At 46.3% G+C, this 14,256-nt stretch overlaps 1 protein-coding gene across 3 annotated transcripts in view; it reads right to left on the reverse strand.

Annotated features, from left to right (window-relative positions):
- Positions 1-14,256, reverse strand: part of DPF3 (double PHD fingers 3) — a 305,729-nt gene that overhangs the window by 152,780 nt on the left and 138,693 nt on the right. For all 3 annotated transcript variants that reach the window (XR_003762040.2, XR_003762038.2, XM_029072157.2), the window contains exon 3: positions 5,545-5,652. Coding sequence is in view for 1 of the 3 variants with exons in the window: in XM_029072157.2 (XP_028927990.1) it covers positions 5,545-5,652 (108 nt within the window). In the remaining 2 variants the exon portion in view is untranslated. The remainder of the gene's footprint in view (positions 1-5,544; positions 5,653-14,256) is intronic.

Here is a 14,256-nt window from a genome sequence, read left to right on the forward strand (position 1 = left end):
TCTATGCTTCAGTTCCCTCGTCTGTAAAATGGGGATTCAATACCTGGTCTCTATCTGGGGAAGCAGCGTGGCGCAGTGGAAAGAGCCTGGAAAGAGCCTGGGCTTCGGAGTCAGAGGTCATGGGTTCGACTCCCGGCTCTGCCACTTGTGAGCTGTGTGACTGTGGGCAAGTCACTTACCTTCTCTGGGCCTCAGTTACCTCGTCTGTAAAATGGGGATTAACTGTGAGCCTCACGTGGGACAACCTGATTACCCTATATCTACCCCAGCGGCTTAGAACAGTGCTCTGCACATAGTAAGCGCTTAACAAATACCAACATTATTATTATTATTATCTCCCTTAGACCATGAACCCTATTTGGGACAGGGACTATGTCCAACCTGATTATGCCGTATTATCCCCAGCGCTTAGTAGGGTATTTGACACGTAATAAATCCTTAAGAAATATCACAGTTATTTTTATTATTAAACCATCAGTTCTATCCCTGTGGTCTAAATTCCTCTTACTTTAGATTGTGACTTTTACTAGGAGTTGGGAACCCTTTCAGAATCAATGCCCCTGTGCCTGACAGAGTACAGGCCTGGGAGTCAGTTCTAATCCCAACTCCACCACTTGCCTGCTGTGAGACCTTGGGCAAGTCACGTCACTTCTCTGGTCTCAGTTACCTCATCTGTAAAATGGGGATTGAAACCGTGAGCCCCACATGGGACAGGGACTGTGGCCAAGCCGATTTGCTCCATCCCAGTGCTTAGTGCAGTCCATGGGACATCATAAGCATTAAAAAATACCATCGCTATTATTTTTATTGTATTGTCAAAACTTAATGAAAGCCAATAATAAATAACACAGTATTCTTTTTGCTCCAGAGATGCTCATATCACTAAGTAAGCCAAAATAAAAAAATCAACTTATTTCCACTTCCGTTCTAGTTCATAAAGTTTGGATTTTTTTTACTTTTGAATTTGTAGGTGAACTGACCCCTTGCTCCTGAGAGGGAAAAAGTGTAAATGAGTGTGTGTGTGTGTGTGTGTGTGTGTGTGTGTGTCAGAGAAAGAGAGGGAGAACCAGAGAGAGAGACAGAGAGGAACGGGAGGGAGGGAGAGAGAGAATGCTGTCCTTAAAAATGCAGAACCAAGGTTACCAGGAGTCCTGATTCTGTAAGACACTCCCGTATCAACATGGCCTTGTGGATAGAGCCTGGGCCTTGGACTTAGAAGGATCTGGGTCCTTCTAATCCCGATTCTGTTACTTAATAATAATAATAATAATGATGGTGTTTGTTAAGCGTTTTCTATGTGTGAAGCACTGTTCTAAGCGCTGGGGCGTGATCAAGTTGTCCCACAGGGGGCTCACAGTCTCAATCCCCGTTTTACAGATGAGGTAACTGAGGCACAGAGAAGTTAATAATGTTGGTGTTTGTTAAGCGCTTACTATGTGCAGAGCACTGTTCTAAGCGCTGGGGTATACAGGGTAATCAGGTTGTCCCACATGGGGCTCACACTTAATCCCCATTTTACAGATGAGGTAACTGAGGCACAGAGAAGTTAAATGACTTGCCCAGAGTCAGACAGCTGACAAGTGGCGGAGTCGGGATTCAAGTTAAGTGACTTGCCCAAAGTCACACAGCTGACAAGCAGCAGACCTGGGATTAGAGCCCATGCTCTTTCCACTGAGCCATGCTGCTTCTCTATTTGTCTACTGTGTGACCTTGGGCAAGTCACTTCTCTTCTTGTGCCTCAGTTACCTCATTACCCTGTATCTACCCCAGCGCTTAGAACAGTGCTCTGCACATAGTAAGCGCTTAACAAATACCAACATTATTATTTGGAAAATAAGGATTAAGACTGTGAGCCCCACGTGGGACATGGACTGCGTCCGACCTAATTGGCTTGTAGCTACCCCAGCACTCGGTATAGTGTCTGGCATGTAGTAAGCACTCAACAAATGCCATCAAAAAGAAAAAAGGAATCTCAGCCACACCTGAAAAACAGCAAAGAGGATCCCAAAGTTCAGGTTTTGACATAAAAACGATGGGAGGCTGGAGGCACTGCAATGCGAGGAGCAGAAAAGTCAGCAAGGACGTTGCAGAGAATTGCCGAGAACAGGCAGTAGTCAGTCAATGGTATTTATTGAGCGCTTGCTCTGTGCACAGCACCGTATTAAGTGCTTGGGAGAGTACAACACAATAATACATTCATTCATTCAATCAATCGTATTTACTGAACTCTTACTATAATAATGTTGGTATTTGTTAAGCGCTTACTATGTGCCGAGCACTGTTCTAAGCGCTGGGGTAGACACAGGGGAATCAGGATGTCCCACATGGGGCTCACAGTCTTAATCCCCATTTTACAGATGAGGTAACTGAGGCACAGAGAAGTGAAGTGACTTGCCCACAGTCACACAGCTGACAAGTGGCAGAGCTGGGATTCAAACTCATGACCTCTGACTCCAAAGCCCGTCCTCTTTCCACTGAGCCATGCTGCTTCTCTGTATGTACTAGGCGCTTGGAAAGTACAATCCGGCAACAGATAGATGCAATCCCTATTCATTCATTCAATCGTATTTATTGAGCGCTTACTGTGTGCAGAGCACTGTACTAAGCACTTGGAATGTATAATTCGGCAAAAGATAGAGACAATCCCTGCCCTACAAAGGGCTCACGGTCTAAAAGGGGGAGACAGGCAGCAAAACAAACCAAGTAGACAGGCATCAATAGCATCAAAATAGATACATAGAATTATAGACATATACACATCATTAATAAAATAAATAGAATAATAAATCTGCATATATGCATTTTCTACCCACAACAAGCTTACAGCCTAGAAGGGGAGACAGACATTAATAGAAATAAATAAATGACAGATATGGACTTAAGTGCTGTGAGAGCAAATCAGAGCAATGCAGAAGGGAGTGGAAAAAGAGGAAAGGAGGGCTTAGTCAGGGAAGGCCTCCTGGAGGAGATGGGCCTTCAATAAGCAGAGGAGAGTAATTGTCTGTCAGATCCCCGATTAGACTGTAAACCCATCAGAGGGCAGGGACTATCTCTATCTGTTACCGATTTGTACATTCCAAGTGCTTAGTACAGTGCTCTGCACATAGTAAGCGCCCAATAAATACTATTGAATGAATATGAGGAGGGAGGGTGTTCCAAGCCAGAGGCAGACAGGGTCGAGAGGTTGGCAGCAAGCTTGGCAATAGAGGAGCAAAGTGTGTGGGCTGAGTTGTAATAGAAGAGCAGCGAGGTGAGGTAGGAGGGGGTAAGGTGACTGAGTGCTTCAAGAAGATAGACCTTTTAGCGGATAGAGTCCAGGCCTGGGACTCAGAAGGACTTGGGTTCTAATCCTGATCAGCCACTTGTCTGCTGTGTAACCTTCTTCACTTCTCTGGCCTCAGTTGCCTCATCTGTCAAATGGGGATTAAGAGTGGGAGCCCCATGTGGGACAGGGACTGTGTCCAACCTGATTACCGTGACTCTACCCCAGCGCTAGGTACGGTGCCTGGAACGTAGTAAGCGCTTAATAAATGCCATCAAAAAAAACCAAAAAAGAATCTCAGCCACACTCAAAAAGCAGCAAAGAGGATACCAAAGTTCAGCTTCTGGAAATAAAGGTGGTGGGAGGTTAGGAGACGAAAAGTGTGTAGTGCAGAGTGTGGAGCAGGACATTCAGCAAGGTCACTGCAGGGAATTGCCAAGAACAGGCAGTCAGCCAGTTAGTGGTATTTATTGAGCGTTTACTGTGTGCAGGGCACTGTACTAAGAGTTTGGGAGAGGATAACAGAACAATAAACAGACACATTCCCTTCCCACAACGACCTTACAGTCTGGAGGGGGAGACATATATGAATAAAAATAAATAAATGACGGCTATGGACAGAAGTGTTGTCGGGCTGGGAGGAAGGATGAATAAAGGCAGCAAGTCGGGACGATGCAGAAGGGAGTCGGCCATGACTGCCCACATGTGAGAAGCAGCATGGTATAGTGGCTAGAGCATGGTCCTGCGAGTCAGAAGGCCATGGGTTCTAATCCTGGCTCCACCAAATGTCTGCTGTATGACCTTAGGTAAGTCACTTCACTTCTCTGGGCCTCATTTACCTCATCTGGGAAATGGGGATTGAGACCATGAGCTCCATGTGGGACAGAGACTGAGTCCAACCCGATTTGCTTGTATCCAACCCAGCGCTTACTACAGTGCCTGTCACATAGTAAGCACTTAACAAATACTACAATTATTATTATTATTATGTCCCACCCCCAAGGGCATACCTACTGTCATGGTGGTTTCAGCTATCCCCACTGCTGCTGCAAATGGCAAATCAATCAATCGATAGCATTTTTTGAGCGCTTACTCTCTGCCGAGCACAGTACTAAGCACTTGGGAAAGGACAACACAACAAAGTTGGTAGACACATTCCCTGCCCGCATCAAGCTTCAGTCGATCAATCGATGGTATTTACTGAACGCTTACGGTGTGCAGAACACTGTCCAAAGCACTTGGGAGTGTACAATGTAAGAGTGTTGGCAGACACAATCCTTGCCCACAACGAGCTTCCAGTTTAGAGGGCAAAACTGCTTCCGGGAGATTTTCACAGTCTGGTTGCGTTTTGCCCCTGGTCTGCTGAGTGATCTGCTTGTCTGCTTGCCTGCTTTCTGCTATAGGGACTTCGGCCCCATTTTATAGATGAGGATCACCAATCGTGTTTATTGAGAACTTCCTGTGTGCAGAGCACTGTCCCAAGCGCTTGGGAGAGAGCAGTTTGACGGAGTTGGTAGACCCATCCTCCCTATAACAAACCTAACGGTCCAGACAGGGAGACAGACTTTAATATAAAGAAATAAATGGTGCCTTTGGACAGAAAGTGCTGTGGAGCTGAGAGCGGGGTCAATTAAAGAGATGTGGGGAACACACACATATCATTAAATTATATATTACAAATCACTTATTTACTCATATAAATGTCTGTCTCCCTCTCTAGCCTGTAAGCTCGTTATGGGCAAGGAACGTGCGAGAATTATGTTAGTAGAAGTAGTCGTAGTAATTACATTTATTAGGATTCTGTGTGCAAAACATGGGGAAAAACTCCTGGGCGAGAAACTCACAAGCTGTGTCTCCCTATAGGCCAGGCACTTCAGTGCACCTTCCTGAGGCCCAGAGAAGTCAAGTGACTTTCCCGAAGGCACCCAGCAAACAAGCGGCAGAGTGGGATTAGAACTCAGACCCTCTGCCTCCCATCCCCAAGATTTTTTTTTATGGTATTTGTTAAGTGCTTACTAAACGCTGCAGTAGATACAAACTAATCAAGTTGGCTACAGTCTCTATTCCACAGGGGGCTCACAGTCTTCATCCCCATTTTACAGATGAGGGAACTGAGGCCCACAGAAGCAACTTGCCCAGCAGACAAGCAGCGGAGCCAGGATTAGAACCCAGGCCTTCTGACTCCCAGGGCTGTGTTCTAACCACAGGGCCACGCTGCTTCTCCCCCCTGGCCCACCCCAGTCCTCCTCCCCATGGATGGCGAGGCCCATGTGACCACTGACCGGGTTTGATTTCGAGCAGCCTCATCTTGGGATCTTCAGGCGGGAGCAGTCGTCTCTTCTTACGCCAACAGCGAGCGGGATATGTATACAGTTGCCCGGGGGCCAGGCCTGGGGGCCAAAAGACAGAAAGGTTAAGACGGCTCCATCGCCTCCCCGAAAACCAGTCCTCTCCGCTTCGGTTCACTCATCTAATAATTACGGTACTTGCTAAGCGCTTACTATGTGTCAAACTCTGTTCTAAGCGCTGGGGTAGATACAAGTTAATCGGGTTGGACACAGTTCCTGTCCCTCATGGGGCTTACACGCCTAATCCTCATTTTTACAGATGAGGGAACTGAGGCCCAGAGAAGTTAGTAACTTGCCCAAGGTCACGCAGCGGACATGTGGTGGGGCCAGGGTTAGAATCCAGGACCTACTGAGTCTCAGGCCTGTATAATAATAATGGTATTTGTTAAGCGCTTACTATGTGCAAAGGACTGTTCTAAGCACTGGGGGGAACAAGGTGAGCAGGTTGTCCCAAGTACGGCTCAGTCTTAATCCCCATTTTACAGGTGAGGGACTGAAGCACAGAGAAGTTGTGACTTGCCCAAAGTCACATAGCTGACAAGCAGCAGAGTTAGGATTAGAACCCATGACCTCTGACTCCCAAGCCCATGCTCTTTCCACTGAGCCATGCTGCTCTTCATTAATGATGGTATTTGTTAAGTACTTACTAGTGCCAGGCTCTGTACTAAGCGCTAGGATGGATATAAGCAAATTGGGTTGGACACAGTCTTCATTCCTATTTTACAGATGAGGACTGTAATTTAAGTAATTTGCCCAGGGTCACTCAGCAGACATGTGGCGGAGTCAGGATAAGAACCCAGGTCCTTCTGACTCCCAGGCCTGTGCTTTATTAACTCAATAGTATTTATTGAGCACTTACTATGTGCAGAGCACTGTACTAAGTGCTTGGAACGTACAATTCGGCAACAGATAGAGACAATCCCTGCCCAATAACGGGCTCACGGTCTCCACTAAGCCACCGAGCTCCTCAATAAGTATGATATATGGTGAGTGCTTACTATGAGCCAGGAAATGTACTAAGCACTGGGGTGGATACCGTCACTGTTTATTGTTGCATTGTACTTTCCCAAGTGCTTAGTACAGCGATGATGATGATGATATTTGTTAAGCGCTTACTATGTGCCAAGCACTGTTCTAAGCTCTGGGGTAGATATAAGGTAATCAGGTTGTCCCCCGTGGGGCTCACAGTCTTAATCCTCATTTTACAGATGAGGTAACTGAAACACAGAGAAGCGAAGTGACTTGCCCAAAGTCACACAGCAGACCAATGGTAGAGCCGGAATTAGAACCCACGACCTCTGACTCCCAAGCCTGTGCTATTTCCACTAAGCCACGCTGTGCTCTGCAAAGAGTAAGTGCTCAGTAAATACGATTGAATTAATTCATATTTATTTATTTATTTTAATGTGCGCCTCCCCCTCTACACTGTAAGCTCACTGTGGGCAGTGAATGTGTCTATTTATTGTGATTTTATACTCTTCCAAATGTTTAGTACACTGCTTTGCACTCAGCTTCCAATAAATACGATTGAATGAATGTGTGAATACAAACAAATTGGGTATGTGACTTTAGGCAAGTCACTTAACTTCTCAGTGCCTCAATCACCTCATCTGTAAAATGGGGATGAAGACTGTGAGCCTCACGTGGGACAACCTGATTACCTTGTATCTACCCCAGCACTTAGAACAGTGCTCTGCACATAGTAAGTGCTTAACAAATACCAACATTATTATTATTATTATTATTATTTTTATTAGTTGACTGTGGAAAGTTACAGATACTCTATAGTAAGTGCTTGGGAAGCAGCATGGCCTAGTGGGAAGAGCACAGGCCTGGAGGTCAGAAAGACCTGGGTCCCTGTCCTGTGTGGGGCTCACTGTCTTCGTCCCATTTTTTTACATATGAGGTAATTGAGGCCCAGAGAAGCAAAGTGGTTTGCCCAAGGTCTCACAGCAGACGTGTGGCGGAGCAGGGATTAGAACCCAGGTCCTTCTGACTTCCAGCCCTGGGATCTATCCTCTTGTCTGTCCGTCTCCCCTGACTAGACTGTAAGCCCGTCAAAGGGCAGGAACTGTATCTGTTACCGATTTGTACATTCCAAGTGCTCAGTACAGTGCTCTGCACATAGTAAGCGCTCAATAAATACGAATGAATGAATGAATGAATGAATGAATGAATGAATGAATGAATGAATGAATGAATAGCCACACTGCTTCTCTAAAACCATAAGAGTCCCATGTGAGATATGGGCCGTGTCCGATCTAAAGATCTCATCTCTACCCCAGTGCTTAGAGAAGTGGGGTAGAGAAGCAGCGTGGCTTAGTGGAAAGAGCCCGGACTTGGGAGTCAGAGGTCCTGGGTTCAAATCCCACCTCCGCCACTTGTCAGCTGTGTGACTTTGGGCAAGTCACTTTACTTCTCTGTGTCTCAGTTACCTCATCTGTAAATGGCGACTAAGACTCTGAGCCCCACATGGGAAAACCTGATAACCTCTAGTTACCCCAGCATTTAGAACAGTGCTTGGCACAAAGTAAATGCTCAACAAATACCATTATTACTACTAGTATATCAGTGCCTGGCACATAGTAAGCCCTTAATAAATACCATAAAAAAAGGGACCCAAGCTTTGAGTCTATTCCAGGTAGACTCACCCGGCTAAGGTGGATCTGAATTTCCAGGCTGTCCTCAATCAAATCAATCGATGGTATTTATTGAGAGCTTACTGTGTGCAGAGCACTGTACTAAGCACTTGGGAGAGTACCACGCAACAACAGACACATTCCTCAAGTCAATCCATGCCCCTTGCCACTAATGTCAGAATTCCCCAAGTCCCCCAATTCTCCTCCTCCCCAAACCTTCCCCCACTTTAGCTCTGTGATGGGGGAGCCACATAAATTATCTTCAACATTTTTTAATTGAGTGCCTATTGCAGTTGATTGTGGAAACTTACAGATACTCTACAGTAAGTGCTTGGGAAGCAGCGTGACCTAGTGGGTAGATCATAGGCCCTAGAGTCAGAAGGATCTGAGTTCTAATCCCGGCTCCACCCCTGGTCTGCTGTGTGACCTTGAGCAAGTCACTTCGCTTCTCTGGGCCTCAGTTCCCTCATCTGTAAAATGGGGATTGAGACTGAAAGCCTCATGTGGGACAGGGACTGTGTCCAACCCGATGAGCTTGTACCTACCCCAGAATTTAGTTCAGTGCCTGGCACATAGGAAGCGCTTAACAAAAGCCACAAGAGAAGCAGCGTGGCTCAGTGGAAAGAGCACGGGCTTAGGAGTCAGAGGTCATGGATTCTAATCCCGGCTCAGCCACCTGTCAGCTGTGTGACTTTAGGCAAGCCACTTCACTTCTCGGTGCCTCAGTTACCTCATCTGTAAAATGGAGATGAAGACTGTGAGCCTCACTTGGGACAACCTGATTACCCTGTATCTACCCCAGTGCTTAGAACAGTGCTCTGCACATAGTAAACGCTTAATAAATACCAATATTATTAGTAGTAGTAGTAGTTGACTGTGGAAAGTTACAGATACTCTTCAGTAAGTGCTTGGGAAGCAGCATGGCCTAGTGGGTAGAGCACAGGCTGGAGGTCAGAAGGACCTGGGTTCTAGTCCTGACTACGCCGCTTGTCTGCTGCGTGATCTTAAGCAAGTCACTTTGCTTCTCTGGGCCTCAGTTCCCTCATCTGTAAAATGGGGATTAAGACTGTGAGTCCTGTGTGGGACAGGGACTGGGTCCAACCCCATTACCTTGTGTCTACCACAGTGCTTAGTAGAGTAGCTGGCACATATTAAGCATTTAACAGATACCAGAAAAAAAAAAGTAAGGCTCACTGAAGTGTTCCTGCACCTCCAACACTCCCACCAGGGGTAAGGGGACCGAGAACTTCCAGTGGTTGCCCATCCACCTCTGCATCAGACAGAAATTCCTCACCATTGGCTTTAAATCACTCCATCCCCTTGCCCCCTCCTACCTCACCTCGCTCCTCTCCTACTCCAACCCAGCCCACCCACTTCACTCCTCTAATGCCCACCTTCTCACTGTACCTCAATCTCGTCTATCTTGATGCCGACCTCCTGCCCACATTCATTCATTCATTCATTCAATCGTATTTATTGAGCGCTTACGTAGGCAGAGCACTGTACTAAGTGCTTGGAAAGTACAATCCAGCAACAGGTAGAGACAATCCCTGCCCAACAATGGGCTCACAGTCTAGAAGGGAGAGACAGACAACAAAACAAAGCAAGTAGAGAGGCATCAGGAACATCAAAATAGATAAACAGAATTATAGATATGTACACATCATTAATAATAACAATAATAATAACAATAATAATAACATTATAATAATGTTGGTATTTGTTAAGCGCTTACTATGTGCAGAGTACATAGAATGTGCACTGTTCTAAGCGCTGGGGTAAACACAGGGGAATCAGGTTGTCCCACGTGGGGCTCACAGTCTTAATCCCCATTTTACAGATGAGGGAACTGAGGCACAGAGAAGTTAAGTGACTTGCCCACAGTCACACAGCTGACAAGTGGCAGAGCTGGGATTCGAACTCACAAGCCCTGACTCCAAAGCCCGTGCTCGTGCTCTTTCCACTGCGCCACGCTGCTTCTCAATAAAATTGAATAGAATAATAAATATGTACAATATACACCAGTGCTGTGGTGAGGGGAAGGGGGTAGAGCAGAGGGAGGGAGATGGGGCACAGGGAGGGGAGGAGGAGCAGAGGAACAGGGGGGCTTAATCTATCTCTGCCCTGGAATGCCCTCCCTCTTCATATCTGATAGACAATTAATCTCCCCCTCTTCAAAGCCTTATTGAAGGCTCATCTCCTTGATGAGGCCTTCCCTGATTAAGCCCCACTCTCCTCTTCTCCCACTCCCTTCTGCATCACTCTGACTTGCTCCTTTTATTCATCCCCACTTCCAATCTCACAGCATATGTCCATAAAGTTACTTATATTTATGTCTGTCTCCCCCTCTAGACTGTAAGCTCGTTGTGGGCAGGGAATGTGCCTCTCATGTTGGTGTATTGCCCTCCCCCAAGAGCTTAGTACAGTGCTCTGCACACAGTAAGGGCTCAATAAATACCACTGAGTGAATGAATGGATGAATCTGATTGAATGAATGAATGAATACCTCACCTCCCTACCCTCCTATTCGTTCATTCGTATCTATTGAGCGCTTAATAATAATAATAATGTTGGTATTTGTAAAGCGCTTACTATGTGCCGAGCACTGGTCTAAGCATTGGGGGAGCTACAAGGTAATCAGGTTGTCCCACGTGAGGCTCACAGTCTTCATCCCCATTTTACAGATGAGGTAACTGAGGCCCAGAGAAGTGAAGAGACTTGCCCAAAGTCACACAGCTTACTGTATGCAGGGCGTCTAGAATCTGGATTTTCCTCCCCAGGTTTATTGCACGGCGTTTCTGCTATGTCTACTGGTCCCACGAATAGACTGGGACGAGTAACTTTTACAGGGACTCTTGAGAAGCAGTGCGGACCTGTGGCTAGAGCACGAGCATGGGAGTCAGAAGGGCCCCGCCCGCCACTTGTTTGCTGTGTGACCTTGGGCATGTCATTTCTCTTCTCCCCCGTTCCCTCCTCTGTAAAATGGGGATTAACATTGTGAGCCCCAAGGGCGACCGTGTCCAAACTGACGTGCTTTTTTATTCATTCATTCAATTCCCTCGATCAATCGTATTTACTTACCGCTTACTGGGTGAGGGCACTATACTAAGCGTTTGAGAGAGTACAATATAATAATAAACAGACATTGCCTGCCCACAACGAGCTTCCAGTCTAGAGGAGCTTGTACCTACTCCAGTGTTTAGTAAGGTGCCTGGCACATAGTAAGCTCTGAAAAGTGTGGGACAGAGATTGTGTCCAACCTAATTAATTTACCTACCCCACAGCTTAGAACCGTGCTTGGCACATAGTAAGCCCTTAACAAGTACCATAATTATTAAATTCCATTTAAAAAAAGACTTGTCGCTTGACTCAGGAAGACTAGAGCATGTTCTCCTATATGCACTCAGTTCTTAACCAATAATTTCAACCTTGAATTTCTATGGCACTTTGTTTTTCCAGAGGTGCTTTCACATCAATTATCTTTCCCTGGAAGGGAAAGGAGAGGAAGTTATTATTATCCCCATTTTACAGAGACAGAAACAAAGGCACAGAGAGGTTAAGCAACTTGGCCAAAGTTCCTCAGCAGGTCAGAGGAGGAGATGGTGCTTAGAACTCACTCCCATCCATCCGTGGCCAGACCCATCAATCAATCAATCAATCAATCAATCAATCAATCAATCGTATTTATTGAGAACTCACTGGGTACAGAGCACTATACTGAGCAGTTGGGAGAGTACACCACAACGATATAGCAGACATGTTCCCTGCCCACACTGAGCTGGGTCTAAAGGGGGAGAGATACATTCATAGTCTGCGTGCAGAGCACTGTACTAAGCACTTGGGACAGTATAACTCAATATAAATGACTTGTATCCTCTGAACAATGAACTTACAGTCTAGAGGGGAGAGAGACATTAATAATCAGTGCATTTTATTTTGTTTTGTTGTCTGTCTCCCCACTTCTAGACTGTGAGCCCTTGTTGGGTAGGGATGTTCTCAATTTGTGGCAGAATTGTACTTTCCAAGTGCTTAGTACAGTGCTCTGCACACAGTAAGCGCTCAATAAATATGAGTGAAGAGGACTGTACTAAGCTCTTGAGAGAGTACAAAACAACAACAGACATATTTGCAGCCCACAACTAGCTTATAGTCAAGAGAGGGAGTGCTTCTTGTATATACCAACCCTACCGAAAGGAGTTCTCTGCCACCTTCCAAGGAGCTACCTGGGAGTTAGGGGACCTGGGTTCTAATCCTGTCTCCGCCGCTGGCCTGCTGTGTGACCTGGACAAGTCACTTAACTCCTCTGGGCCTCAGTTTCCTCCACTGCAAAATGGGGATTCAATACCTGTTCTCCTTCCTACTAAGACTGTGAGCCCCATGTGGGACAGAGACTGTGGCCATCCTGATTAACTTGTATCTACCCCAGTGCTTAAAGCAGTGCCTGGCACAAAGTAAGCACTTAACAAATACCACAACTGTTTATTACTATTTTTATTTTTATTATTCCTGTTGTTCTTATCTGTAAAACGGGGATTAAGAGTGAGCTCTATGTAAGACAGGGACTGTGTCCACTCTGACTAACTTGTATCTACTCCAGTGCTTAGAACAGGGCTTGGCACGTAGTAAGTGCTTAACAAGTACCATAATTATCATTATTATTAGCAACAAGCAGTGTGGCCTAGTAGAGAGAGCAAGGGCCTAGAAGCCAAAGGACCTGCGTTCTAATTCCTGCTCCGCCACTTGTCTGCTGTGTCACCTTGGGCAAGTCTTTTCACTTCTCTGGACCATAGTCCCCTCATCTGCAAAATGGGGATTCAATCCCTGTCCTCCCTCTTACTTAGACTGTGAGTCCCATGCAAAGACTGCTGATCTTGTAATCACCCCACCACTCAATATAGTGCTTGACACGTAGTAAATGCTTAACAAACACCACGATTATTAATGAGTAAAGACCCAGATGCCATACAGACCCAGGGATAGAGCTTCCCATGGGTAATTTCTGATTGGGCATCAGCAGATTCAGAGCCTCTGCTGATTTAGAGTTCCCCTGGTCTTCCCCACCTTGGCTTCTCCACCTGGGCTTCTCACATGGAATTTCTCCCGACACTCACAAACTCCAAGCAAGGCACTGCCCTTCGTTCTGCCATCCTGCCAGTGCTGGAGAGTACTCTCTCCGTGTCCCAATTTTTTTCCCCCATGGTACTCGTTAAGTGCTTAAGTGGAGTCAGGATTAGAAGCCCGGTCCTTCTGACTCCCAGGCCCGTGAACTATCCACTAGGCCATGCTGCTTCTTGACTTGGATGGCATATTCATTCATTCATTCAATCATATTTAAAAGTGCTTACTATGTGCAGAGCACTGTACTATGCGCTTGGGAAAGTATAATACCACAACGAACAGGCACATTCCCTGCCCACAATGAGCTCACAGTCTAGAGGCAGGGAGACAGACATCAATACAAATAAATAAAATGACATATATATAAGTGCTATGGGGCTGGGAGGTGGGAAGGGCAAAGAGAGCAAGTTGGGATGATGCAGAAGGGAGTGGAAGATGAGGAAAAGTGGGATTTAGTCCGGGAAGGCCTCTTGGAGGAGATGGGCCTTCAGTAAGGCTTTGAAGGTCGGGGGGAGTAATTTTCTGTCGGATTTGAGGAGGGTGGGCATTCCAGGCCAAAGGCAGGACGTGGGCCAAGGGTCGGCAACGAGACAGGCAAAATGGAGGCACAGCAAGGTTAGCACCAGAGAAGCAAAGTGAGCAGGCTGTGTTGTAGAAGGAGAGAAGTGAGGTGAGGTAGGAGGGGGCGAGGTGATGGACTGCTTTAAGGACAATGATGAGGAGTTTTTGTTTGATGTGGAGGTGGATAGGCGACCACTGGAGATTTTTGACAAGGGAGGTGACATGTCCTAAACGTTTTTGTAGAAAGATGATCCGGGCAGCAAAGTGAAGTATGGACAGGAGGTTGGGAGGTCAGCAACGAGACTGATGCAGCAATCTAGGCAGGATA

This window comes from Ornithorhynchus anatinus, chromosome 1 (genome assembly GCF_004115215.2).
Source record: "Ornithorhynchus anatinus isolate Pmale09 chromosome 1, mOrnAna1.pri.v4, whole genome shotgun sequence".
NCBI lineage: Eukaryota > Metazoa > Chordata > Mammalia > Monotremata > Ornithorhynchidae > Ornithorhynchus > Ornithorhynchus anatinus.